Source organism: Rhizopus delemar, genomic scaffold (assembly GCF_000149305.1).
Source record: "Rhizopus delemar RA 99-880 supercont3.5 genomic scaffold, whole genome shotgun sequence".
In the NCBI taxonomy this organism is placed as follows: domain Eukaryota; kingdom Fungi; phylum Mucoromycota; class Mucoromycetes; order Mucorales; family Rhizopodaceae; genus Rhizopus; species Rhizopus delemar.
The window spans coordinates 127,085-154,552 of NW_027137831.1; the positions used below are offsets into that span (position 1 = coordinate 127,085).

General features: G+C 36.5%; 11 protein-coding genes across 11 annotated transcripts; 8 read left to right on the forward strand and 3 right to left on the reverse strand.

Annotated features, from left to right (window-relative positions):
- Positions 1 to 164: 164 nt before the first annotated feature.
- On the forward strand, positions 165 to 1,468 carry RO3G_06782 (uncharacterized protein; the record flags this gene model as incomplete). Its single annotated transcript, XM_067661372.1, has 5 exons — positions 165 to 175; positions 222 to 619; positions 852 to 1,033; positions 1,150 to 1,304; positions 1,339 to 1,468. 5 exons carry the CDS (start codon positions 165 to 167, stop codon positions 1,466 to 1,468), a joined length of 876 nt encoding a protein of 291 aa, XP_067517473.1.
- A 156-nt stretch (positions 1,469 to 1,624) lies between these two features.
- On the forward strand, positions 1,625 to 3,163 carry RO3G_06783 (uncharacterized protein; the record flags this gene model as incomplete). The annotated part of the gene is made up of 1 exon (XM_067661373.1): positions 1,625 to 3,163. The coding sequence occupies one exon, from the start codon at positions 1,625 to 1,627 to the stop codon at positions 3,161 to 3,163; it is 1,539 nt and encodes a 512-aa protein (XP_067517474.1).
- A 1,576-nt stretch (positions 3,164 to 4,739) lies between these two features.
- On the forward strand, positions 4,740 to 4,952 carry RO3G_06784 (uncharacterized protein; the record flags this gene model as incomplete). Its single annotated transcript, XM_067661374.1, has 1 exon — positions 4,740 to 4,952. The coding sequence occupies one exon, from the start codon at positions 4,740 to 4,742 to the stop codon at positions 4,950 to 4,952; it is 213 nt and encodes a 70-aa protein (XP_067517475.1).
- Positions 4,953 to 5,649: 697 nt separating this feature from the next.
- Positions 5,650 to 6,497, reverse strand: RO3G_06785 (uncharacterized protein; the record flags this gene model as incomplete). The annotated part of the gene is made up of 2 exons (XM_067661375.1): positions 5,650 to 5,708; positions 5,996 to 6,497. 2 exons carry the CDS (start codon positions 6,495 to 6,497, stop codon positions 5,650 to 5,652), a joined length of 561 nt encoding a protein of 186 aa, XP_067517476.1.
- Positions 6,498 to 8,492: 1,995 nt separating this feature from the next.
- On the forward strand, positions 8,493 to 9,533 carry RO3G_06786 (uncharacterized protein; the record flags this gene model as incomplete). Its single annotated transcript, XM_067661376.1, has 3 exons — positions 8,493 to 8,557; positions 8,863 to 8,909; positions 9,313 to 9,533. 3 exons carry the CDS (start codon positions 8,493 to 8,495, stop codon positions 9,531 to 9,533), a joined length of 333 nt encoding a protein of 110 aa, XP_067517477.1.
- Positions 9,534 to 11,008: 1,475 nt separating this feature from the next.
- On the forward strand, positions 11,009 to 11,782 carry RO3G_06787 (uncharacterized protein; the record flags this gene model as incomplete). The annotated part of the gene is made up of 3 exons (XM_067661377.1): positions 11,009 to 11,126; positions 11,192 to 11,640; positions 11,711 to 11,782. 3 exons carry the CDS (start codon positions 11,009 to 11,011, stop codon positions 11,780 to 11,782), a joined length of 639 nt encoding a protein of 212 aa, XP_067517478.1.
- Positions 11,783 to 12,101: 319 nt separating this feature from the next.
- Positions 12,102 to 12,557, forward strand: RO3G_06788 (uncharacterized protein; the record flags this gene model as incomplete). The annotated part of the gene is made up of 1 exon (XM_067661378.1): positions 12,102 to 12,557. One exon carries the CDS (start codon positions 12,102 to 12,104, stop codon positions 12,555 to 12,557), a length of 456 nt encoding a protein of 151 aa, XP_067517479.1.
- Positions 12,558 to 15,193: 2,636 nt separating this feature from the next.
- Positions 15,194 to 16,319, reverse strand: RO3G_06789 (uncharacterized protein; the record flags this gene model as incomplete). Its single annotated transcript, XM_067661379.1, has 2 exons — positions 15,194 to 15,247; positions 15,321 to 16,319. The coding sequence occupies 2 exons, from the start codon at positions 16,317 to 16,319 to the stop codon at positions 15,194 to 15,196; spliced, it is 1,053 nt and encodes a 350-aa protein (XP_067517480.1).
- Positions 16,320 to 22,080: 5,761 nt separating this feature from the next.
- RO3G_06790 (uncharacterized protein) lies at positions 22,081 to 23,079 on the forward strand (the record flags this gene model as incomplete). The annotated part of the gene is made up of 1 exon (XM_067661380.1): positions 22,081 to 23,079. One exon carries the CDS (start codon positions 22,081 to 22,083, stop codon positions 23,077 to 23,079), a length of 999 nt encoding a protein of 332 aa, XP_067517481.1.
- A 910-nt stretch (positions 23,080 to 23,989) lies between these two features.
- RO3G_06791 (uncharacterized protein) lies at positions 23,990 to 24,259 on the forward strand (the record flags this gene model as incomplete). The annotated part of the gene is made up of 1 exon (XM_067661381.1): positions 23,990 to 24,259. The coding sequence occupies one exon, from the start codon at positions 23,990 to 23,992 to the stop codon at positions 24,257 to 24,259; it is 270 nt and encodes an 89-aa protein (XP_067517482.1).
- A 1,873-nt stretch (positions 24,260 to 26,132) lies between these two features.
- Positions 26,133 to 26,498, reverse strand: RO3G_06792 (uncharacterized protein; the record flags this gene model as incomplete). Its single annotated transcript, XM_067661382.1, has 1 exon — positions 26,133 to 26,498. One exon carries the CDS (start codon positions 26,496 to 26,498, stop codon positions 26,133 to 26,135), a length of 366 nt encoding a protein of 121 aa, XP_067517483.1.
- Positions 26,499 to 27,468: the final 970 nt, after the last annotated feature.

Consider the following 27,468-nt stretch of genomic DNA (forward strand, 5'->3'; position numbering starts at 1 on the left):
GACGACGTTTACAACATTTGGTTGTCTGTTGCAAAAGACATGTTCAAATTCAAAGAAAACGAATTTGAATTCCTCAAAGTTTAGGAAGAAAAGCTTGCTGCAACCAACTATAAAGTTCTTTCTTATTCCATGGAAAACACATTTTATTATGGGATTATTTCATCATGGCAAATGAGTATTATGGGAGTATCGAAAAGTTTCTCTCTAGATTCAACTTTTAGTATATCTTCAAGAAGCAGTGAGGTTTTGTATAGCTTAGTAGTAAGATATCCTGATACTGGAAAAGGAGTTCCTGTTGGATACATGATAACCAACGATCAATCTGTAAATCCAGTGTTGAACTGGTTGCGATTTTTGAAGAACAACTGTGCAATGAGTCCAGAACAGATTACCATTGATTGCAGTATTCCTGAATCTAATGCAATTCGAGCTACTTTTGGTGAAAATTGCAGAATTCAATTGTGCTTGTTCCATGTTACTCAATGTTGGAGTAGAAATTTATCAACAAAAGTCAAGAATAGTCCCGGACAACACAGCAATGCAAAAGTAGTACGTGGCAACATTATGAGCGACTTACAGTCGATTATATATGAAACTTCCTGCGAAACCGTAGTAGAAAGTAAGGATGTTCAGAGAAAAATGGACTGCAGAGCAGCCTCAATTTATTGAATACTTTGAAGATAGACGGCTTGCTTTGGATGGATATAAAAGATGGTCTGTAGCTTATGTTATTGAAGAACATCAAAATATGCGCACAAACAATTACATTGAAAGCTAGCATAGTCAACTAAAGTCAGTGTATTTCAAAAGAATTAAGAACAGACGTTTGGATCGTCTTGTATTTATATTAGTAAATGAAGTTGAAAATGATATGAAACTTGAAGAAGCAAGAGTCAGTTCCGAAGTAGGAAGAATGGGACCAGAAACAAGAAATAGAAGGAAAAGAGAAATGATTGCTGCTGCTATTCCAGACGATAGGATGAAAGAGATGATTACAAAAGAAAGCGAAACAACGTATAATGTTGAATCTTTAGTCAAGAAGACATTATGTATACTATTCAAATTAATAAAGCTGGAAATATTGCTTCTTGTTCTTGCTGTTATTTCAAGTTTAATTCAAGAGCATGTAAACATATGTTTTTACTGAAGAGACACGCTAATATCCTAGTTGAAAATGTATCCAGAATGGAGACATTGCTATCTGAATTAGATGCATCATCTATCCCTAAAAACGAACTTCTGGCTCCTACAGCTGAGAATGACTCGAGCATTAATGCTACATCTATTCTAAAGACAGATATAAAGTTGAACTTAGACTCTTTACGCCATTTAAAAAAGAAGTTTTAGTACAATCAGTGACTATAAATTCTTGACAGATATCAGTAAGAGACTTAAAGCTATTAGAGACGATATAGATTCTCGTGATAGATCTAGAAGAATGGAAGCTCAAAGATCAAGCAATTCTTAAGATTAAATAATTAAAGTACTTTACAACTTATAAATTGATTTTGGAGGGGCTATTGTGACAATTTTAATTTTTGCTTTCGGCATTTTTGGGGCTAAAATAAGGGAATGCATAATTATCAAAAAAGTTTTCTCTTTTAATAAATCATTTCTTTCCACAATGCTTACTTTAGTCGAAGACGAGGCGAAAATAGAAGAATGCCTCAAAAAATATCTTCAAGAAACAAAAGTTCTTGATTGGAAATACGAAAATGCTATTAGGGAAATACTTGACCTCGGATTTCAGTCTTATGAAGTTGAAACAGATTTGAAAAAGCTTGGTGGAATGTACAAATCCCTTATACAACATGTGAAAGATGAGCATTGGGAAACATATTCCAAAGATGAGAACCAAAAAATCACACATATTATTGAACATATGGACTTCCTCAGTACAGCTGCCCCAATAAAAAAACTTTTAAAAGAAAAGAAATACCAAATTGAATACAAACAAAGTCTTGAAAATACAGTCCTTGATGCTAGAGAAGAAGAAGAATATAAGAAAAAGAAAAAGGCTGAAGAAAAGAGATTCGATAAACTATCCCCCACAAAGAAGTTTGCTCACCTTGCCAAATACTATGGTGAAGATGGGGTTCTTGACTTAAATACAGCTAATATTCCCAGAAGATTTTCAAAACAGTTGCGTAGTATGAAAGCAAAGTGCAATATTGTTCTACAACCTTTGGTCACGCTTGAAGAACGAGAAATGTTATTGGATATTTCAAAATGCCAAAACACAGCTGGCGTTGAAAAACTTTTAACTACGTGGTACAGCAAATACGATTTTATGCCAAATTGCAGATTTATTAGATTCGCTTTGGCTGCTGGCTTAGAAATTTGGAATTCAAAAGCTTTAACAAAAAAAGGACACGGTGAGGATTGGTTCAGGATGCATCTGTATTCAAATGTATGGGACAAAGCATTTTTTGACGATGACGAGTTTGAAACAAAACGTTCAGAATGTTTCAGTCAAGTAATGAAGGTTTTAAAAGAAATCGATGGAGATACCAGACTACAAAGGCTTGATTTTATATTACGTGATCTCAATACGGATAATGATGTAATGACGGCGGAAGAAAAGCCAACCTTGAAAGGAGTGAAAGCTGATATCAAAAAGGGAGAACAGTTGAAAAAGAACACTCTATATCTTTGGTCCAAACAGGTTAAAAGTAATGTACTTATGGAAGAACTAGAAGCTATATCCTGTCAGTGGCAAGGAACCAAGTTGACTATCTACGGTTCTCGTTTACTATCATCTGATCTAATTTTAACCTATAAAAAAGGCACTTTTCATATACCAGTGTCTGTAAGACATCTTTCTGAATTCTCTAAACTGTTGATGGCTGTTATTTCATTGAAGCGCATAGTAAAGCTCAACTATACTAAATTTACTTTAATTTTGGAAGAAAAATACAAGAATGAAATCGAAAACTTAGTTTTTGATGAAGAGTTTTTGAATGAAGTAAGTTTTATAAGCAACAGCACGGACAGCAACAATGGGGAAGCCGAGACTGATGAAGATGAAAAAAATAATGATGACTTTGTCGAAACAACTTTGGCGAAAATAAAAAACTTGAAGATGGACGAAAAAGGTCTGAAGAAATTTTCCGATTGGGAAGATTTATTATTGCATGATCGTACAAAGCGCCGAAGAATATAGCTATTTGTTGTAAATAAAGAGAATACACTTATGTTATACAGAATGATAGTTATGTTAGTAATCTAATATTAGTGCAAGCAGCTTATTCGTATTGGAATTAATATATATGAATTGGTCAATAAAATAATAATACAAGAGAATCATTTATAGAGCATTATCATACAATAAATAATAAGTATTCATCTATTCATTATACCGGTAATTTACTATGGTTACGGCGGGCAGTAAATAGCCAATCTGATTTTAGGTACAAAAAGTAAGCTATGTGAATGAGATCAAGAAATACAAATAACCTGAAATCAATTATACCTTGTTCTCATGAAGACAAGCTTGACTAACCAGTATTATCAATTATAGCCGCAAATCAATTGTATATAAATAGTCCTTAGTCAGATTTTATTTAGTTCTTCACTTACATTTTAATAAATATTTTACATCCATAAGGGATTCGCACGTATTTTCTTGAATTCCTTTTATTTGTTAACTACTTACCTACTTCACAACACTATTAAAATGATATAGACTGGGTAGGATCAGTAGAGACTAATATCAATAATCCTTCAATGTCATAAAGCTCTCTTAAATATGGCACAATAATACGTCCCAAGTCAATCAAAAGCCAACCAGATTTATCATTTCTTCCGTCTATATGTGGTGCAGGTTGTCATTTTAAACTTTCATGATTTGATTGAATAGCTTTCTTGACCTAATATGAACCAAGAAATGAGCGATTTTCCTTAACTCTTCTTAGATATTACAATAATAGACAACTTACAACACTGCCAATATGTTAAGCAACACCAATCAAATACTTGCCACCTTTATGACTCTCAGCTACAATTATATAATCAGCCCAATCACACTTTTCTCTCACATCAATCAATGTTACATTATCCATTTTCGATTCTTCAAGCAGCTGTACCAAACTCTCTGCAGCCAACTTGCCACTTTCCATTAAATCCTTAGAAACTTTCTGAAGCGCTAAACGGTCTTCTGAATGTTCGCCTAATGCACGACGTTTCCATGAAACTTTTTTTTTTCATCATTGTATTCTACAAACCATTCAGTATCAATCTGTTCTTCCTCTAGATCGTCGAATGTCTCTGGATAAAGCTCTGGATATTCTTTTGGATCAATCATTTCTAGATCTTCTGTTTCTTCCTCTAACGACAAAGACGTTTAGGTAGTATCAACATCAGCAAGCATAGAATGACTGGGTTCTTTTTAGCCATGTTAAAGAATGTCGTTGAAAATGGACGGAAATGTGAACATTCACAGTTGGCTTATTGTAAACTGGAATGTGCTTGACATGAGTCAGTTTTAATGTCGATGATCCTCATCACCCTTGTATAATTTCTCATGATGTTGAGCTGTTATTACAACGATACCTACGATTAATCATGTTTGTCTTGTAAACATTCCTTGCTCAATAACAAGGTCAAGCAATTTTTGTATTTGAACAGAAGAATAAGAGCGATAAGGGCCACTATCGTTTTTAGTAGTCGCAGTCTTAGTCGTTAATTTAGACGCACATTTTATGTGCTGGATTACTGTTGTTGAACCTTGGTGAATAACCATGACTGTTTCCTATGAAGTTTACGAAAGTTCCTGTAACTGTCTAAATCCAAGAGCCTCTTTGAGTTTCATTCAGGTTTTTTTGCAGGCTTCTTCACCTTTACACTTGGTTGCCATTCGTGCCGTTCTAGGGCAGTGGTTTCGTACAAATCCCTTTGGCATTGCCCTTCTACCTCCATTGGATCGAACTTGGGAATTTCGTCAACAATGTTAAAGCAATGCATATATTCAGCAGGCATATCATTATTAGACATAAGTGTGCAAAATAAAAGAGTGGTTTTAAAAAATAAAAAGTGTAGTAGCATGCTCCAAGAGCTGAAGTCAACGACGAAGAAGCTACCCCGGAGACTCTATCTTCTAGAATTGGTGACACTTGTAATGATGTTCGCCACCATTCCAAACGACAAATTGTAAAGTGCTATACTCGAACTCCTTTCTAAGCCTTTCATTGAATAAAATATTTACTATTTTAAATTTCAACTCCTCGAAAACATTGCAAAAAGCAAAGCGCTACGTAGTAATTCAGTTAACCACCGTATGATTAAGTGCAATGGACTAAACCTAGTATTATTATCTTTTATATTTGGTATTTGAATGACAATTTGTTTGCCACTAACCGACAATGTACATCTCATCTCTCGACAATTGTATTTGTTTAAACGTTATATTTTATTAAAGGTCCAACTGAGTGCTAAAAAAATAAAACAAATAAGTGTCCGCCTGGACCAGATCAATCCGTTTGGAGGTTTGATTTTTAGAAAAAACCCCTTTGGGTTCAAGGGTAAAAAATGAGAAAGGAAAGTAGGATGCATAGAGAAGCATACGAAGTTAGTTAGATTGTTTCAGTCATTCAATTAGTTTTTGGCCATGAGGTGTCTTGCACGAAATGGTTGTATAGTGTTGTAGTTGATCTAATTCATGGATGATAGAACATATAACGGGCCATCGACAGGTCCAGGACAAAGCAATACTAGAGGGAACAAATGTACGTGTCGGAAGCATATTCAAAAGGAAAGATATAGGGTCAGCTATTGCTTCAGGCATGCAGAGATGGCGATGCATATTTAGGCAGCTGATGGCGTGACGTCTTGACAGGTTGTTGTTGGGATGGTAAGGGCAGGGTTTGGGAGCACCACCTGGCAACCAACCAAGGCGCCATCGTATACATCGACTTCTTTCTTCATGAGTCATTGGTAGCCACAAAATAGGGTCAAGTGATTGTTGGTCGACAGCTGGATAGTAGTCTGGAGTTCTTACCTTGGATCTGTTTTTCTAGGTCAGAGTGGAGGAAATTCTTTTTTATTGCTCTAAAGTCTCGGGTATCTAAGTCGGTTATTGTCGGCGGCATCAATCTCCACAGAGCAATTTTTGATAGTCTATACCATTGATGACCTCTTGTGTGCTGTATGTGTGGCATTAAGTGATACAGCAGTGTGTTCTCGGGTAAAGATAATAAACGAAAGAGGAATTGAGCTTGCTGAATAGCTACTCTTTCTTTCATTATGGGTAACTTAGTCAAATGGAACATCACCTTGGTAGATGTTTTTCTAGACGCACCATAGATCTTACATATGCATTTGTCTTGTACCTCTTCTAAGGATTTCAGCTGAGTGTGATTGAAGCAGTTGATAGTTATGCCATATTCCATTTGTGGCCGAACTATTTGAGCATAAAATCGAGAGCATAGGAGCTTGGAGAATCCAGATGGGTTTACCCCAATAGAAGATAGGACATTCATCGTAGACATGACTTTGAACATATTGCTTTGAACAAGCTTCTCCGGATCAGGGTGGCCGCCTGGTTTGAAGGGTATCCCTAGGAAAGTAAACGTTGTCGCTTGCGGTAGAACTTGATCATAGATCGCCTATTCTATTGTTTGTGGTTGGTTATCCAAAATGATGCATTTTGAAGGATTCCACCAGTATCCCATTTGTATACTATGTTCTTCGCATTTTCGTAGTAGGTAAACCCTTGTGGATCTGTTGGCTATCGAAACCACATCATCCGCGTAAAGTAAGAAATTCAAGAGTGGTGCTAAATATAATGGAGGTGTATCATCCTCTATGGCTTGATGGCGTAGATATACCGGAAGTTGATTTATATATATCGAATAAAAGTAGGGCGAGAGGATAGATCCTTGGAGTACTCCAGTCTTTGGATGGAAACGCCTAGAAGTTACATTTGAGAGGAGCACTTCTATCTGGACTTCATCAAACAAGTTGCGTAGAAGACCTAGGAGTGAAGGTGGTATATAAGGCTGTAAGACCTCCCATATATAGTTCCTGTCGACAGTATCATAGGCGGGTTTTATATCCAGAAAGGCTAGTACGGGCTTGGTATGATAATGTGAATGCAATATATGGCAGATTTCTGCAAGGCAAAGAGCTTGGTCGATCGCACCACGGGATTCTCTAAAACCGCCTTGTGCAATGTCAAGTGGTGATCCGTTAGTTTGCAAGCCATATTGTATGCAACGTTCCAAGATCTTTCTAAAGATAGAAGTTAGACTGATAGGTCGGTAGTTACTCGGTTCGTTGGTGGAACCTTTTTTATATATCGGGACAACTTGAGCAACACGCCAAGATTGCGGGGTGTAAGACCACATCCAGCATAAACGGAAGAGCGAAAGAAGGAGTGGTACCAGAAGATGTTGTATAGATTGTAGCATTTCATTCCGGAGGTGATCTACGCCAGACGCTTTCTTTGTTGGTAAGTTTCTAATGGTTTCTTGTATATCCTCTGCAGTAATTGGGCACTCTATCTCAAAGGGTAGAATTGGATTATGAATATTGTTTCTTTGTACTTCCCTTAGTAGTTGTTCCGAAAAGATATTCTCTAGATGTGAAGCCATTATGTCTGCAGCATGCTGAGGACCTTGAGGTGTAGAAAATGTTGGTCGTAGGGTGCGATGTTTACGGATATGACTGAGTTTAGAAATATCTTTTGTGTACTCCCCAATTGCCATCTGATGACAGAACCTACGCCTGTTTTCTCGACGACGTTGGTGAATAAGACGCCTCAGCTTTGTACGTGCTTGTTGATGCTGTCACCAGGAATGGTGTTTATTCAGATCGTATGCTTTATGTCATTTCCTATAGTAGTATTCTCTAGTCTCGTATGCTTGTCTCATTTCCGCTGTCCAAAAGTCCTTTAATGGGTCGGTTTGTTGGCATATGCGTCCACAAATGTTATCCAGTGATATACATATTGCTTGACAAATGTCATCATTTAGTTTTTCAATAAATCCTCTTGCTGACTGTTGATCCTGAGACTGTTGTTTATTGTTTTCGATCGACATTGATATGTTGTTGGCTGCATTTTGAGAACTTTGAATATATTGATTCCTTGTTTTAGCATTCTGCAATTTTGTGAGTTTCCAAGTGGTACGTGATTGTTGACTGTGGGTTTCTGGTAATATGTTGGGATGATATGAAAAAGACACCATCTTGTGTGCAGAATCCAAAGAAAGATCTTCCCGTATTGTTAGAGAAGGGTTACATAGCTCAGTATCGCTCATGAAGAAATCTATAATGCTGCTACCATGGTGTGCTATAAAATTGGGTTTTCCATATGCAAGACATCTATATATCGTATTTCCTCTGGGGTTTGTACAGTTATCTCCGGTATAAGATCCCATTCTTGCATTAAAGTCGCCACATAGGATGGTATGCTTGACATCGGGCGCTGTTCGTGGTAAGGAATCCAGGACCTGACTGATGACTTGATTGTCAAGTGAGGGAGGAAAATAAACACAATGTACAAGAGTGTCTGCAATAATGAAGGAGAGTTTGTATTGGGAAATTGGCATGTCGTCGTTCGGTAGGTGATGAACATGATTTGGGCAGGTTGGGTTGATAAGAAGACTGATACCTTGATGACCCTTAGTGGCTAGGGGTTGTAGTTTGATACCATATGTGTGAAATTGTTTCCAGTGAGTAGGGTATTTGTTAGGTGGCAAAAGCCAAGTTTCAGTAATAAGAAGAACCGAGAAAGATTGGGCAAGATGGAGTATTGGTGATATGGCCTGTTTTGCTAGGCCTGTGGCGTTGAAGAGAGTAATGGTGATTAGACTCATATGGAGTCTGTATCATACATAGGAGCTGTGACTTGGTTTATGTCCTTAGTTTCTTCAAAGGTGCTCATGTGATCATCATCGGAAAAGAATATGTTGGTATCTTGCTGTCTGCTTATTGTTCGGACATTCATTTTTTTTTTGTAACCACCAATTTTATTTTTCTGTGATCACCAATTACTTTTTCTGTAACCGCCAATATCCACCAGCCTGACTGCATTATCCACTAACGTAAATTTTGTCTGTTCTGAAAAAATAAACGACGATTCCCGAAAAATAAACGACGGTTATCTAAGAATAAGTGGCGCTACCTGGAAAATATTTGGATGTTTGTTAGCAAATGATTGTCTTTTTGGGCTAAGTCAAACTGGCATTACTGAGAGATTATTATCGGCTATGATGTAAAAGCTTTATTTCTTTCTTTTCACTCTAACAATTGAATAACATGACAAAAAATACATTTTTATGAGAATGAACATAATAATGTCTACAATATGGATAGAGAGAGTCTTCGATTCGATGGAAGGTGAATTAACCGAAATCAGTGATACAAACGTAATACTTGAGACCATAACAAGTCAAAAGTCCTATTTGAGTCTCAAACCAGCAGGGAAAGAAACTACTACAAAAGATTCAACAAAAAAGGCTACAGAAGTGGTCAAGAAAGCAGCGACTACAAAGACTACAACAACCAAACTAGAGAGACATTTGTTAACCGAATGATCGAGGGTCCTATGGAAAAAGGAAAAGTGACTTTGCATGCAAAGGATCTTGGAATTAATCCTCTTACTGCTACACGCTGGTGGAAACACTATCAATAAACAGGGAAGGTAGCTTACAAAAAGTTGCAAAGAAATTCCGGCCGACCCAACTCACTGACTCCTGAGCAGAGCAGCACATTCAACAAATTGTAGAAAAAGACTCGCAACTTTGTGCTGATGACATTATTGATTCTCTGAAATCGCAGTTTGAGGACTTGAAGATTTCAAAGTCTCAAATGAACCACCACTTGAGAAACAACATACGCATTTCAATAAAGAAGCCAACCTTCGACCCTATGACAAGAAACTCTGACAATAACTTGCAAACAAGATATGAGTGGTTCATGAAGTGGAAAGGCTCGGATCTGGGTTATACTAAGAACTACGTTTTTATTGATGAGACTACCAAACAAAAACAAAAAAAAAAAAAAAAAAAAAAAGCTTGCAGGAGTCAAAGGGCAAAGAGCAGGCGACATTATGATTGAAAAGCCTACTATAGAGTATGTTGATGAATAGGAGAGTAATGCCATCGAGAACAACAAGTCAGTAGCAAAAGGTACAGCTACTGCTTACTTTATAAGATTTATAAGTGAGCTTCTTGATATCACGAACATGGACGAAAGTCTTATGAGTAGTTATCTTATAATGGGCTACTGTAATATTCATAAGTCTCATCCAAAGATAAGAAAAATTGAGAGTAGAGGTTATAGAGTAATGTACTTATCTCCTTGTTCGCCAGAGCTCAAACTGACTGAACAGTTTTAGGCTATAATTAAAGGAAAGCTCAAACATCGTCGAATGAAAACTTATTTAGTCGAAGTGCTGATGCTTATAATAAAACACCCAAGTGAACATGCGTTTAAAATTATACTATAATATTTTCATAACACCATACCTTTTTATAATATAAACTTTGCGAGAATTGGTATGATTAAAACAGTTTTATTGGACCCAGCAAAAGATCCTTAATGGAGATTTTGATCAGTGAATATATCATCATTATGCAGTGACATTACCAGATGACGGTCCAACGTTTTATGCTCATCAAGTTTGTTCTTAACATGTTTATTATTGAGGTTTGATGAAAAAACATAAAAAACTTAACGCATTCAGACGCTAATAGCTTCTGGAATCCTACTTACTATGTGAATCTAGAAAACAAGTATCACCTATTGCAAGCTACTACATGGTGTAAGCTCATTGTAGGCACATTGCTATTATACGGTTGTAGCTGTGTTTGAATAGATCTACATAAATGGGATGGGAGTATCTCTTTTTAACATTTAAATCAATTTCTGGAGACACTTTTTCTTTTTGTTCGTGTATTTCACTCGTGAAAACACATTGGAAAATGAAAGGAAAACAAAAGGATACTTTATTCTCTTCAAACCAAAAGAAGCCATCTAAGAGCGAAAATGGTAGACTCCATATCTAATAATGGATCGAAATGTCACTGACTACAAAATTGATATCATTATAGACTCGTTTGAACTATATGTAGAAGACAACTCAGACGACGACTTCCAACCTGTTGTAACAGCTGGAAAAAGAAAAAGTAAGTTGCATTGTTAAACTTGATGTAGGTAAACAGCTAGTCTAACGTATGAAACCCCATCATAGGTAGGGAAAATATTCCACAGAGTGGATCACAAAAGAGGCTCAAAGATAAAGGAAAGGCTACAGATTCTGAAGTTACTACTACAAGTAGTACTGGTATCTCTACAACAGATGAGCCTACTGTGTTCAATAAGATCACTCTTGAGGACAATGATCTTGAATATAGCAGTGACGATTTTGATGCACCTGTCATCAAAAGACACTTTTTGGGTGAATCAACCAAACCTGGTTCTCGTATCACCAAATCAACTTCTGCTGCTGTGGAATCAAGCACAACTGCTTCTAAAACAAGTATAAATCCTCCCAAGTCTAGTAAACCTGTTCCAACTGCCTTCAAGTTAGCTGCAACTTCTGTCAAATCAAGTTTTTTTCCTGTGCCTGTTGACAAGGCAAGTGCCATTAAAGAAGGCCCTAAGAAGATAAGCAAGCGTTTGATGACAATTAAAACGACTGTAAATTATATTTGGAAAACAGCATATTTACAGCCATTGTATGGTTTGGTTCACACTACCAATTTACTAGTTACGCATACCTTTGCCTTCACAAAGTACATATATTTACAAGAACTGGCAGAAAATGAAAATTTTGCGTTGAACAACTTTGTGACAAAAAATTTCTTTGTTGAAGTTTTTCTGAGTCTTGTTCTTTCAAAAAGGGGAAATAGCAAAAGACTGAAGGATACGACCAAAAACTATTGGAGGTTGATATCAAAATATAAAGAAGCTTACTTTGAAGACGCTGATTATACTCCCACCCCAACTTACTATATGCTCAGCAAATAGCCTTGTACGAGTGTACGAAGATCCAAACGGCCTACAATAATAACATTAAAGCTCATTTTGGAAACAAACTGCGTGGTTTGATAAACAAGTTATTTAAAAAGAAGGAAAAGGCAGAGGGTCTCAGAGGAGAAATGCAAGCAAACAAGTCTAGTAGTAAAGCGATAAAAGAAGCTATCCGAAATAAGATTTATCGACCTTGCAATCAGGTGAAGCTTGCTATCGCCAAAAAAGAGATGCCTGAAGTTGGTCTTTTAGATGATCAGTCAAGAACGCAATCAAATGATTTTCTCTCAAGTTACCCAGAGGACTATACTTTTCAAGAAAATTTAATTTACTATGATGTTATGGCTAGTCCAAAAAACCATTTCAAAGCCTTCTTCAGACTTGCTGAGCTGTCTGAAGCCGAACAGACGAAACAGTTTGCTTGTTTCCCGCTACGTAGCACCTTTATTCCTTGCTACATGACGTTGGATAGCAAAATAATACATTATCATATTCTCAAGAGCAAAACGAATCCAAAAATAGGAAGCAAGTTTGAGACATGGGGTGCTGTCGTAGACCTAAATAAAAAGGCGTTCAAGCATTAAGGATTTCAAAAGTCTTTGCGGTACCAAGGAATTCTCGAAACAGATGGCGTCAGTGTCTCCATAATAAAGCAAAACACTGATACAAGCAGAAAGTCGCCTAAACCCAACACTGAAAAGAAAGCGGACGATAATCAAACAGAGCATATTGAAGGATTAGGTCAAGCCGACTTAAAGAGCACTGAAGGCAAGTGCGTCTTGATAGACCCTGGAAGGCGGGACTTGATGTGCTGCATGAAAGAAACCAGCACTGCAGAAGAAAAACAAACACTTATATTTACGAAGAACAACCGCTCAAAATGTTCAAAGCACTTCAAATATTTAAGAAAGTGTACTCAACTTTTTGTGGTCCAGAAAGCCGAAGCAATCCTTTCCAGATCTGAATCCAACTCTGTAAACTTGAAAAAATTTGTACAGTACATTAAAACAAGCGCATCAGTAAAAAACACTTTGTACGAACATTATGGAAACGAGACAATAAAGTCTATAGAAATATATTTCCCTGAATCCGAATTTGACTTTCGAGTCGACCAAAAATGCAATTTGTATTATGGAAATCTGCTCATAGCAAAAATCTGTGGTTTTTTCCCTCAACCTAAGAATTACTCTACTGATGGCTCTTTAAAGTCCCAACTGTATGCCATTTACCTACAAATAATGCTACAACAAAAGCATATTTCAGAAAGACTAGATGATAATGAGAAAAGCAAAGTTCTAGGACTGGCAAAAAAGATGTATAGACGATCACAGAAAAGCAATTACAAAAAGACTATCAGTACTGCATTAGAAAAGCTACGACTTTTACCTTTTCGAAAATTGAAGTTTTCAAGTAAACTCTTCTTTGACCAGAATGATCAAAAATTGGTGCGTAGCTAAAGAGCAAAGTTTGGTCAAGATGCTGTCTTAGTTTTTGGAGATTGGTCCGCCCCTAATGTCAAGTATCAAGAACCGACAAGAAGCAAGGGGTTAATCAGGATGTTAAAGAAGAACGGGTTTGTTGTCTACTTAATCAATGAATACAAAACATCTTCCCATTGCCCAACCTGTGAAAATGAATTAGAAAAATTCAAAACCGTGCCAAACCTCCGCCCTTACCAACGGAAAAAGAAGCCAGACGTGCTATGCAATGGTTTGTTGAGGTAATCCAAAGAAAAAAAACCAGATTAATTCTTGATAACTAATGCAGTACTAGGTGTAAGAGCCTCTCATGTCTTAAATAACAAACCACAGGAATAAAAAGAAGACTTTGGAATCGTGATCAAGCAGCCGTATTGAATTTTCTCAAGATACTAAATAGCTTGAGAAAGACTGGCGAACGCCCTAGCCTTTTCACCAGAAAATACCCTTTAAACTGATTATCTTTAAGTAGAACAAAAATAGGAAAATCACAAAAAATTCTCCACCAAGGTTATCGCTTTGGTCATTTAATACAGGTATTACATTAAAGCAATTACAAAGCAACAACAATAAATGTACTAAACGAAATTTTCATTTAGGTTAGTGGCATTTATTTTTCTGGAAATGACATTTGTTTTTTGCTAAACGAAGTTTATTTTCTTCAAACCGACAAATTTACCAGCCCCACTGTATTATCCACTAAATTTAAAGCATGGATTTATCCTGGAGCTAGAATCAAATAGACTCGATATCAATGGATATAAATTTACCTTTGATAAATTCAGTTGTTCTTGCTGTAAACAGATTGCTTTTGTAATAACTCCCGTAAACGACAGTCGACCTCTGGTAACATAGAAAGATTTTCTTATTCATATTTATCTTTTCTCCTTTTTTCCCTTCCCATTTTCTCTATTTCTCCTTATTTTATTATTATTATTTCTGTATTTTCTGTTTTCCAATATCTACCCTTTTATTTGGAAGGGCAATTGAACACAAGCTTTTAATGTAGTACTTTGTTTCGTGAGTATAGTTTATAGAACTAGTAAAAAAGAGCCGGATGCGAACGGACCAACAAAAGGAAAGATACTATTCGCTCGTTGCATTTTGACTAAACAAAGCTTTAAATTATGCTTTTTAAGTCAAACACGAGTCAATTTATTATCAATCACAAGTATTGGATTTACGAGTGATGTTTTTTTAAATTTGTAAAGAAAAAAGAAAACTTTGCTTGGTTTCACAAGTTATTTCTCATTCTATTTGAAATGCAAGCTTCAAACATCCTATATTGAAAATAGGGACCCTAGTTTCCTTTAACATTATTTCAAGTGCCCACCAAATATGCTTACAGAAAACAAATCAAAACTTTTAGCTGATCGGTATTCAAGGCCCCGAATTTCAATCTCCCCTCTTTGTTATCTTGCGTACAAGCCAGTATTACGGCTAGCACTATCTCATTTTGCCAAATTTGATATTGATTATGCAAAAAAAAAAAAAAAAAAAAAAAAAAAAATCAAACCGCAAAAGTCGAATCATACAGGAAGTTTATTGGACTTGTGCCGAATGAATTGTTTTGGCAAAGATGAAGGTTATTTTTGCTGCTAAATTCTTTTTTAAAGTAAAAGTGATTTATTTCATTACTTGGGCTGTGATATAATAACTTAAATATAAGCCAATCTTTTTGGATTCTTTTTATAAATTAGAATTAAAATATGCTGTTTATTTCATGGTTCAATAAATAAAAATTAAGAAATAAAGAATAATCTATTACCAAGGGTTTCGTTTCTTGTGAATTGAGTCTAAATAATTAAATAGAGTTCCAGGCGAGGAGCTCCATCGATCACGCCAATGATAAGCAAACACTTTTTTTACTTGTCCTTCATCAAAATCAGCATTTGAAAATAAACTTGGTAACGAATTACTTCTTTTACATTGTGATGGATCTGTAAAGCACCAAGGCAAGATAGACCAAGGTTTAATTCGGTGGTGTAACAGCCTTCTATAAATTCTATAATAAAGTTTTGATCCAAAAATTTCGGGTCCTTCAACCAAATATCGCTTGGGAACATCGGTTATTCCTCTTGTCACATTCTCTCTCGCCTTAAATAAATCAGCCGCTCCTTCTAACACCTCGCATGCATAGGGTGATCTTTGGTGAAAATGGAAGAGTGCCCCTGTAAAGGGGTTTCCAAACATACCCGTATTGCAGTTTCCTTGAGCAATCCATTCATGTTCAAATAATGGGCCGAGGTCTCTGACAAACATAGTGTCTAAATCAAACCAGACACCTCCATGTTGATAAAGAACGAGCATCCTCAAAAGATCATCCCTATATGTACCATCATTGTTTTCACTCACTAAAGTTCTCCATATATCTACATAGGGCTCTATTGCTGTCCCTTTTGTAAGTTCCTTGGGTTGAATAACTCTGTAATTAATACGTTCTGTGTTCTTTATTAATTTTGTCCATCCATCTGAGTGAATCAATTGGTATTCATCTTCTGCTGGAATCCAGAGAATCATGGTATGATTTGCACTTTGAGTAGCTGCAAAGGATCGAAGAGTAGCCGTTGGTTTTTCATTAAAGTCACTTGTCAAATTGGATGACCAGTAAGTGTGAAATGTTTGACTGCCATTATAAGGGTATCTTCTTGTTTGAAATAAATTGGCAAAGTCATAGCATGTGTTGGCTTCCCATACTGGTAGACCGGGAACAAAGTTGACTGTAAATTTTTTGTTTCCTTGGTGATAAGAACTATCCAGAGGCAATTTATCAAAGCATTTTGAGAGTGGTTCAACTACAACAGGCTTTTGAGGTGAGAGCCAGTTTCGAAGATAAACATGTGCATTCACTTCGAGTCGACAAAGCATAAAGAATGAAATGATACCAAAAGCGACCAAAGCAGTTATCCATTTTAATAACTGAATTGTCGCTCTTTTATTCTTTTTTACCCAATTACTAGGTTTTTTAATACTCTGCTTTATTTTATTGATCCATGGCATGTTTTTTAAATAAAGAAAAAAGAAAAGGAAGAAAATAAAATTGTTTGATTTAATTTGACTAAAACAAAAGTTTTACCAAACTGGGAAAGTGGCGTTTTATATTCAGCCCAATGCGTTTAAATGACGTTATTAGACACAAAAACAAAAAAGTAGTAATTGTTTAAAAACTCTTTTTGATAATATCACTTTTTCCTTTAATAAGTTGTATTAATAGATATCTTTTAAAGGTCAAAAGTTTTATCTGGTTTAATATTTTTTTCTTTTTTTTTTTTGTTAGCAACATACTTTTTTATTCCCCGATTAAGTATATTTTAATAGTGACACATAATCTGATCGGTTATTAGGCATCATGATTCTTTCGGACAAAATATCCCACAAATCTTTTTAAACCCCCAAATATTATAGCAGTCACAGTTTTTAACAAAAAAAAGACTTAATGGAAGACTTTTTTTTTGTTATTCTCCTTTTTATTTTAGTAGTTGCTTCATATGATTCAGATACTTCACTAGAAGATAGGCCTTCTATTACTGACACATTGGTTGCTTCTTTGTCGTTTTTATTTCACTGTGCTCACATGAAGTATCGCGTTTCCTTTGGAAAACAAACAAGTTTTCAATGCCTCTTTGAACATATGGAAAACAGCAGTAGCATATCTCTTATTAACATGAGTCTGACATTTGATCCAACTGACATGATGAATAGTAAATTTGAAATATCAAGCGTCAAATTACATTTTGTCTGCAAGCTGAGATGCTGCCCAAAGGTTCATTAGCATATTCAAGAGCACTTTTTTGAACAAAAAGATAATGTAAAATGTTGTCAGATAAAGAGGACAACATTTGATAAAGTATTGTTAGTAAAAGTATGTATCTGCGAATGAGGTAATCAATACATCAAAAACATGCAGTACCATATGATTATTGGGCGGATCATTGCTCTATTGTTGACAAAAGTAGTATCAAAAACCATATTGCCAGTGATTCAGGTTTGGATTCAAATTTGAGTCCATTCGCTGCTTATTGTTTATTTCTGACAACCCAAGCTACATCAATCGACCTAGCTTCAAGAAAAGAAAATGCGACAATGGAAATGCTATATCGTATTTCTCAAAAAGCATACGCAAAAATCCTCGACAAAGATGCAAGTATATTAGAGGAATTAAAAAACCAAAATGATATACAGTGCAAACAATATGAAAGGGTCTTGACTATGTTGGCAGATGACAGTCTACCCAGAAGCGTAATTAAAGAATACACTTCGCAGTCCCTTCAATACAGCATTCAACAAAAAAGAAAGTTTGAAGTTGCTAGTGAGAGTTTCCTTTCTGAGGATCATGATTTGGGCGAATCCATTCAGATAAAAAATGCAAATGACGCATGCATGAAATTTATAGAAACCTTCAAAAAAGAAAGGGTTGAAAAAGGTTTGAAGATGGACTGGAAGCTCTGCTTGGCGGAAGGAAAGAAGAGGTTTGGTTGGAAGTATAAAAATGGAGAAAGCCTTAGAGTCTAATTCTCTAAACATAAAAAAAAAATCTATGTCGTAACTCTGTCTTATTTCACAACTATTATTTCTTATTTGTTGCATATGTTTTAATAAAGGAAGAAACTGTCAGTAGTGTTTTCTGACCGCCTCCCTATTATAATTCATATTGATCATATGAAAAAGTACTAAAGAAATTCATTTATGTTTGCTTGTGCTTAATAGGCGTAACTTAATTATTATACATGATACACATTTCTTCCTCTAAACTAATAGAAGTAAAGTAGCCACTAGAATATTTCTATTACTGTCTTTTTAGCTTATATGTTTGTGTGCATTTTATGTTCCCTTAGAACTCTGCTAGTGCACTCCTATGTAATGCCAATAGTATTCATGCATGTTTATATGTTTAGTACAGAGATAACGTTGTGTCACAATATCCCATTTCTAAATAGAAAAAGCCCCAGCGTAATATACACTGCAAATAATTGTTTTATAGGAAATCGATATCTTATGTGTATTGAATATCAAACTATCTCCATGAAGAGGTTTAAATAAAGTACTCTATGGCTACTAGCGGTTCTGTTTTATTTATTTTCTCAAAAATATTATCAACATATTATAGATCTTGCTTTCTCTGACACAGTCTGCAAGAGTTGAATAGTTGAATTTGCTACATCCTTAAGTTTCAATCTCTCTTTATCATTACTAGAAATATATAACACAAGTACAGCAAGAGGATCAAGATTCTGATCAGCATCACTGTCACTATTAATTGCAACCTTCGGAACAAATATATATTTCTTGGCCCAAAAAGCACTATGTGGCTGCTGCCAATAGTGATTATCATAATTGGCTGAAAGTTTCATTTTAACTGAAGGTGAAATTTGACCAGTACATAAAAGAATGAAGTATACTTCCCAGTTGTATTTTTCTGCTACTTGTAGGCAGTATTCAATCGAACGCTTTATCGATGTTGTTTCAATATTATTTTGGACTTCTAAACAATTGCAGAAAGCTCACTTGTGATTGGCATTTGTGGCAAATAGAGAAAAGAAAGGGATTTTCCATTCCTTTTGTCGACGGCAATGCATGTATATTTATCATTCCCCCCCTTTTAAATCCGGTTTTATCCCCAGCTTGGTTTCAATTGGGACTGGCCAGAGGGCTTTCCCTATTGCAAGGGGAAAAAAAGGGTTTTTTTTTTCTTCTTTTTTTTTTTTATTTTTTTGTTTTTGTTTTTTTTTTGTTTACCAAATAATCAATCATATTTGTGTTATTGGGTTACTCGTATCCATTATTTTTTAAACATTTGTTATAGTGGTTAGTACAGGTACGGGTAAACGCAGTTACAGTTTCGGTTACAGTTACAGTTACAGTTACTGTTACGGTTTTATTTTTTTTTTCCCTTCAGTTGTTGAATCTTTATGAGTCTACCTACGAAATTAAAGCCTGGAAAACATCCAATGGCCAAAGAAATCCTAAGCGATTCTAAAGTCGTAAATCTTTTTTTTTTTAAGGAGGCAAAGCTCAAGTTTATTGATGTGACGATGTAATCAAGTCACAATAATTGTTTTTGGGTTTTTCAATGTTATGCAACAATATGTAAATATATATTTTTTTTCTTTTCTTTTTGTTGTTGTTGGTTTGGTTGAGATGTGAAAGGGTAAGAAAAGCTGTCAATAGTGATCTAGACTAATTCAATGAGAAAAGAGGTAAGACACGGTGAGCGCAACCTTGAAGAAAGAGTTCCACTCGGTAAGCCTGTCGGATGAGCTTGCGGGCGCTTTGAATGACAATAGACGGAGCAAAAGGTTGATTGTTGAAAACCAGCTGCCAGGTAGCGCGCCATACAGCCAATAATGTATATCCAACCACTATAGCTGGAGAGACAGGCAAAGGGCAACAGATAGGCGGAAGAAATTCCAGATGGAAAAGGGCTTTCTGTAGTTGGTTTGTCGTCAGAGGCAAAAGACGAAAATACTCATCCCAAACAGTTTGCCAGACGAGCCATCTTTTTGAGCAGTCATAGAGGAAATGTTCTAAAGTATCCGATCCAGTAGCACAAACGGAGCATGTATCAAAAGGAAAATAGCATGCTATCAATCGATTCAACAGGGAGCGATGAGGAATCTTGCGGTGTAAAAGACGATACCAAACGTTACGACAGGCATGAGAGATAGGATAGGCTCAGAATTTTTTCCATGCTAATGCTGTCAGAGGGGGTGTGTAAGTTGATGAAGTCAAATCCTGAAGACAAAGGCGGCGGAACTGCTTTGACGGCATAGGGCTTGAAGAGGCGCCAGCTAATAAACCCAGAGCCGAGATAAAAGGAGTGGCATCAATACCATGAGTGAGATCCGGTTTGAAGGGATTAGGACCTAAATGGGCATAACATGCTGGAATAAATGGACGAACAAGAAAGGGAGAAAGCAAAATTGAATTATGTCGTACCATCCGGAGAAACCGACGGGCGAGATAAGGGTGCACCTGGAGTTCGGAATTTGTGCGGGCACGAAGACGATTGGTAGTGGGGTCAACGAGGTAGATGACGGATAGACGTAGCTGAGATAGCGAGCGTCTCAGTGGTGGAACCGGAGGAACACGTAATACCCCAGATATTGGTAAAAACAACAATTATTTTATTGGAAATTGCGAATGGAAAGATGGTACACGCTCCGACATGGTTCTTGAGCCAAAGAACGCTCTCTCAGATCTCCCTCCTCTAATTATGGAGGTTCAACATACAATCAACAAAGCATTTATGAAAAGGGCTGTCAACTATTGCCTACAAGCGTCTACAATATACCATAATGATCCTATAATATTGATTATTTGTGTAGAGAAGCTTAATCAAGATACACATAAACATGTGAAACTAAGCAAGATCCCAGGTGTCTTCTCATACTTTTCACAAACATGGGCCGAACACTGCTACATTATTTCTGAAGAGAGTATCAAAGATAATTTGTCGACCCCCTTGAACCCATTAGTTGCACTTGGTTCTTTTTTTTACAAACTGTAGTCTCTCATTAACAGGCCATCCATTCAAAAATGATCCAACGATTCAACATTTATACACATCAACAATATTTCAACATCAAATTGGCATCATCAACAAAGATATACCACTTTCATTTATGGACTTTCAACTTGTGGAATATGACAGATTATTGACGCTCGCATGTTTGCTTAATCAACCACAGTTGGGATAAGCCGTAAATGATGCAAAGTCAAGAACTCAGGCAATGAAAAGGAAATATGAAGGGCTATTTACTGCAGAATCTTCATCAAATAAAAGCAATACGAGTGTCTCACCACCAACAACATCCACAGCCACCACCACAGTTGACAGAAACAATAACATGTATGAAGAAGCCATGAAATTTGTCGCTGAATTTGAACAAAAGAAAGTGGAGGAAGGGAAAAGAATGGATTGGGTCACTTGTCTGAAAGAAGGGAAGGATTTAAATATATTAAATTATAAAAATTCTGAATCATTACGCCAACAATTCCTCAAGTATATCAAAGGAAAGTCAGAACAAACAAACTCTGATAATTCAAATTAAATAAACAACATTGATATTATATTAGTGGTATTTTTGAATACCTATTTTTATCAAATTATCTTTCTATAATTTTTATCGAATAAAACAAATAATCTTTTCTCTTCGTTTGGGTATCAACTAACCATCCCTGATTCCTTTATCAATCGCTAATTTAATAGCATACTGTGGGGGTATTTTTAGCTTTGCCACCCATGGTTCTCTTCGCTATTAATCACGACATTACTAGCAAGGCTAATAATCCTCCTGGGGTAGCCGATTCTCACCATAATCCTAACAAACCGTTTGAATTCAAAACATGGACGCAAACAGTTAAAAGCTAAAAACGAAATATCTCATTTCACAACAAGTCAGATGTTAATAATGTAGCTAATCTGGAAAGTCGAACGGTTTTTCTTCAAGCTATTGATAAACACTCCATCGTTATTGCCGCTTCAGAATTTGAAGGCTTGAATTTTAAAGACAGAAGTCTTAACCTTGTTCTCAGAGACTAATTTCTTAAATGCATAGGCCTTAGGGAAAGAAAAATTGATAGAACCCATCAGTACATTGAGCTTAATTTTGATAATGAAGAAAATAAGATGGAAGCATTAAATAAGGAGTTTTTGATTCTCGGTAGAAAAATCAAAGTACAAGCAACGATGGATAAAAATTCGGATGTGATCAGAATAGGGATCACCAATATTTCTTATGAAAAGGATGACAAGTTAAAGCCTTTGGTGATACAGCTATTTGAAAAGTATGGGGGCATTTTGGAAATAGGACTCCATTATACAGTGGATGGTGGTTGGTTTAACGGCAGGAGGTATGTTACTCTTGTCATAGATAAAACAAAAAATTATGAGCATCTTACACCTCAAATTCCATCTTGGGAACAAGATCACTATTTACATATTGTCTGGAGCAATATGAAGCCCATTTTCCACTATTGTCATGTTGATGATCATACACGAGTGAATTGTCCAATTCTTCCCCGTAGGAGGAAAGCTTGCTTCATCTGTGAGAGTACTCAATATTTAAAAGCCCAATGTCCTGATGCCCTTTGGAATCGTAAGAGAAAACAGGTGGCAATCCACCGTTCTAGGATGATGAACACTATTGTAGAGCAGATGTATACTGAAAAAGAGACGGTTATATTGAGTAGCCTTCAAGAAATGGATACGGAAATGTCAGAAGAAGACAAGAGTAAGCCCGACAGTGCATCAGTAGCAGAAGACAAAGATGATTTTCAGGAAACCATTTCTACTTTAGACTCAGTAGATGAAGAGAAAATTGACGGTAGTAACTTATCTATTCAAATCGATAAAGGTTCAAGTCAGAAGAAAACGGGCAGAAAAGAGGCCACCAAGAGGTTACTGCATCCACTTGGCACATTTAATAGACTATTCATGAATATGCAGAAACGTAACAACTTGGAAGCATTTAAACCTACTTCAGCTGTGGAAAGATCCAAGAAAAAATCAGCTTTTTCCGAAACTAGTTTAGAAATAGAAGAAAATGCAACATTTGAAGACGAATGTGATGAAAATAACTCTGAGGCAGGAGAATCATCACAGCCCTCCACTAAACCCAACTTATAATTATTATAAATAATCATAGTACTAAGGTCATAAATATGAAGATAGGCTCAATTACTTGCAGAACAATTTACAACATAATGACAATTTTATTCGGTATCTAAGACAACAGCAACTAAACATACTATTATGTCAAGAAACAAATATACCCCTTCATTCATTCGATAAAACAAATCAATCACTCAACATGAAATGTCAAGCTCATTAGACAATGTGGACCAAGTACTGTGGAATCATTAACCTCAGTCTGTCTCAAAATATGGAAATTATGCAACAATCTGACGATCAAAGGTTTTTACTTGTAAAAATCTCTTGGTCAGACGAATCTATACAACCCTTTTTTATACTAAACCTCTATGTTCCAGCAAGCAATGCTGTCGACAGAAACGTCCTCTTCTCGAGCGTCATACATCAACTAAACTCCTTGGATAGTTCAAATACTATTATTCAAAATGTCTCCATAGCAGGTGACTTCAATTTCCCATTCGACAACAATACTTATCACAAAACAAAACGATCGAATGTCCCACACCACTATTTGCGGTTTATGCTTTCTCAGCTTGAGGACTGTATAAATTATGTGGAAGACGATATCAGCTACCGACCAACTTTCCAAAGAGCAGATTCATCCACTTGCATAGACTATATGTTTGCAAACAAAAACACTCACAACAATTGCAATAACGGGAATGTTGAATACATGAACAAAGAATGGACAGATCACGCTCTTTTATCTATAAACTTCACTGTAGGAACCTCTTCAACTGGAAAGGGTCTCTGGAGAGCTAATCCAAACTTAGCCAAGAATCCAGCATACATCCATAAGCTCAATAAACAAATATAACAATACATTACCAATAGGTTATCCAAATATAATAACTCTCCTCAAGAGAAATTGGATCTACTCAAGAAAATGGTTAAAAAGGTTACTCAAAAGTTTTGCAGAAATAGATGTCAATGGAGGAATGATCGGGTCAAGCAGCTACAAAGTCAAAGAAATGATACCTTCAAGCGGTACTCCGACAACCCAACTTGTTTGAATATCTTGCTTCTTGAAGTTGAGAATAAGCTTGCAAAGTTACAAACCGAAATAGCCGAAATAGATATCCTCAAAGCGGGGAGAAGATGGATTGAAAACAATGATAAATCAGCCGGATACCTCAAAAGAACAGCCGGATCATGAAATATCAAGCGAAATATCACTAAGATTGTCCATCCTGAAACTGGCTTGGAATGCTTAGATATTAAAGCGAAACTTGATGCAGCTTCCAATTTCTATTCTACACTTTACTCCGCAGAACCTATTGATCATCATAACCTTGAGTCAATGCTACACACGATAGACAAATAGGTATCACCAAACGACGCCAAACATATAATCAGCAGCATTTCGTTTGATGACATTCTAGATGGATCGAGAAGAACTCCTCATAAAAGTAGCCCATGCATGGATGGATTACCCTATGAAATCTTACACTTGATAATTGGTCATCCTAGTTGCAAGTATCTAGTACTAGAGGTTTACAATGACGCTATCAACAAGGCGCTTTTTCAAAAATCATGGCAACAAACTTGTTTGGTTCTCTTACCCAAGACTGGTGACCTTACAAGCCTAAGTAACTGGCGTCCAATCTCACTGATTAATACAGATTGCAAAGTCTTTACAAGGATCATGAATAGTAGGATTATGGGTATTTTTATTTAAATTGATCACTCGTTTCCAATCAGGCTTCATGCACAACAGGTTTATAGGAGATCATGGCTTCGCCTGCCGGTTGATTATGGAGAATGCCTCTAAATCGATGTCAATATCAGAAAGTTTAGGGGTCATGTTAGATCAAACAAAGGCCTACGATCGTATTCACCCCGAATATTTGTGCAAAGTACTCAACAGGTTTGGTTTTCCCAATAAATTCATCAAGTATATTCACGACCTTTTCTTTGGCAATTCTATATTCGTCAACGTGAATGGATCCTTGTCTGACAGCATACAACAATTGCAGGGGCTACGTCAAGGAGACTCGATTTCACCTATACTTAAGATCTGAGGTTAAATACATTCAACAATCATCTTTGGTGGAATGACAGAAAATGTACGATTAAAGAATATTTTATTTATCTGAGAATTAAAATAACCCAATTGAGCACATAATAATGGAAATTATTGTATTGCCCGGGTCAGATCAAGAGATGGTTAAAGAGCTAAAAACCTTTTTGATAGGCAAAAAGGGAAAAGGATAAAGATGGGAAGATGAAGAAGATACGGTAACAAACGATACGAAATTAATTAGAGCTGAACCAATGCAATAGTTTAGTACCCAGAGGGGGAATTTCAGGAGCAGTTTTGTCATGGTGGAGGTGGTCAAGTTCATGTAGGATTTGGCAAATGATCGGCCATCGAATAAACCATGCTGAATATTTTGATCGAGGTTGTATAGTATGTTTCTTCCTTGAAGTAGGCAGGAAATTGAGAAGATAAGGTAAAGGGTCAGAGACAATGCTTGGCATAAGAAGACGATGATGCATATTTAGACAGGTAATAGCATGCGATCGAGTGAGCAGGTCATGAGGGTGGTAGATACATGGTTTAGGACGGCCACCAGGCAACCAGCCCATACGCCAACGAGTCAATCGGCTACGTTCAGTGTATGACATCGGTAGCCAGAGGATGGGGTCCACGACTAATTGAGGGCGGCAAGCGGAGAGAAGGATAGAGTTAGTGTCTGCACGGCGATTTTCAAAAGATTCTTGTAGGTAATCTTTACGGATTGCTTTGAACTTGCGTCGATCAAGTTGATCAGGATCGGTTTCAGCGCAGAGCCTCCATAGCGGGGAAGTAGTGAGCTTGTACCATTGTGATTGGCTTGTTGATGTTCGAATGTAAGGAAGTATCTAAACATAAGAGTATCTTCAGGTGTATCAATAGTTCGAAGGAAGAATTTGACTTGTAAAATATGGATACGCTCTTTCATTGTTGGTTGATTTACTAGGTGTAGCATGACCTTGATGGACGAGCGTGAAGTGCCCCCAAATATTCGACGTAGGCATTAGTTTTGTCAAGATTCGATTGTTTGAATTTCGCGGTATTTCACCATACTGATGGCAAGGCCGTATTCAAGTTGTGGACGCACGATTTGAGTATAGAAACGAACAGAGAGAAGGCGATCAAATCCGGCGGGATTAACTCCAATCATTGCCATTTCGTTCTTTGTTTTCAGTGCTTTGTTGACGTTGCCTTGGATAAGTTCCTGAGTGTGGAGATAACTACCTGGACGGATAGGGATTCCTAGGTATGGGAATGAATTTTGTTTTGGAAGTATTATGTTATACAGAGTATATGACTGAGTATCTTCAGGAGGAGCCAAGATCGTACATTTAGCAGGATTCCAACGGTATCCAAATGGTAGCTGTGTTCCTCGCATTTTTGTAGAATAGCCGGAAGTTGAGCAGAAGAGGCTATGAGTACCACATCGTCAGCGTAAAGAAGGCAGTTCACAGATAGAGCAAAGTCGACCGGATCTTTTTCAGCCTCGTGTGGAAGCGGATGATCACGTAGGAGGTTGGGTAGCTGATTGATGTAGATAGAGTATAAGAAAGGGGAGAGGATAGAGCCTTGTAGGACTCCAGCTTTAGGTGAAAAGCGAGACGATTTAGCATTATCAAAGATGACTTCAATCTGTACTTCATTAAAAAGGTTTTTAAGGAGGTTGAGAAGCGCTGGATCAAGATATGGTTGCAATGTTCGCCAAATGTAGCTTCGATCCACGGTGTCATAGGCAGATTTGATGTCTAAAAAGGCCAATGTAGGGTTAATGTGGTGATGCTTTCGCAGAATAGAGCAGATCTCAATGAGACAGAGAGCTTGATCTAGGGTACCAACAGAAAATGTACACTGCTTATACCAATAATATCGGAGCTCATTTTGGAAATCATTTTCGTCAAGCAACCAACACCTTACTATAAATTCATAAAAAAAATAGACTTAATTAGACAAAAGCAAGAAGAAGGCGTGGACAACGACGCAATCTCTAATGAAGTATATGAACAAATCACACTTCCGGTAAGAAAATTCAAATAACTTTTATCTTCTAGAATTGTTGATCCATCCTCCATCGAACTTCCTTTTTAAGATCGGATTTACAACTAAGCTTTGCAGAGACTAACACCTATCTTGACTTCATATCCAGTCCGATATACATTCGAACAGAATAGTATTTATTATGGTGCCAAATTTAATACATGTGAGCATATGGTGGCCTACTATAAGCTTGCTCGCTTATTTGAAGCTCTCAGATTACCTATTCTCAATTGTTTTCCTCTTCGCAGAACCTGGATACCTGGCTATGCAACAATTGATAGCAAAGTCTTCTGTCAAAATATTCTTGGCCGTCC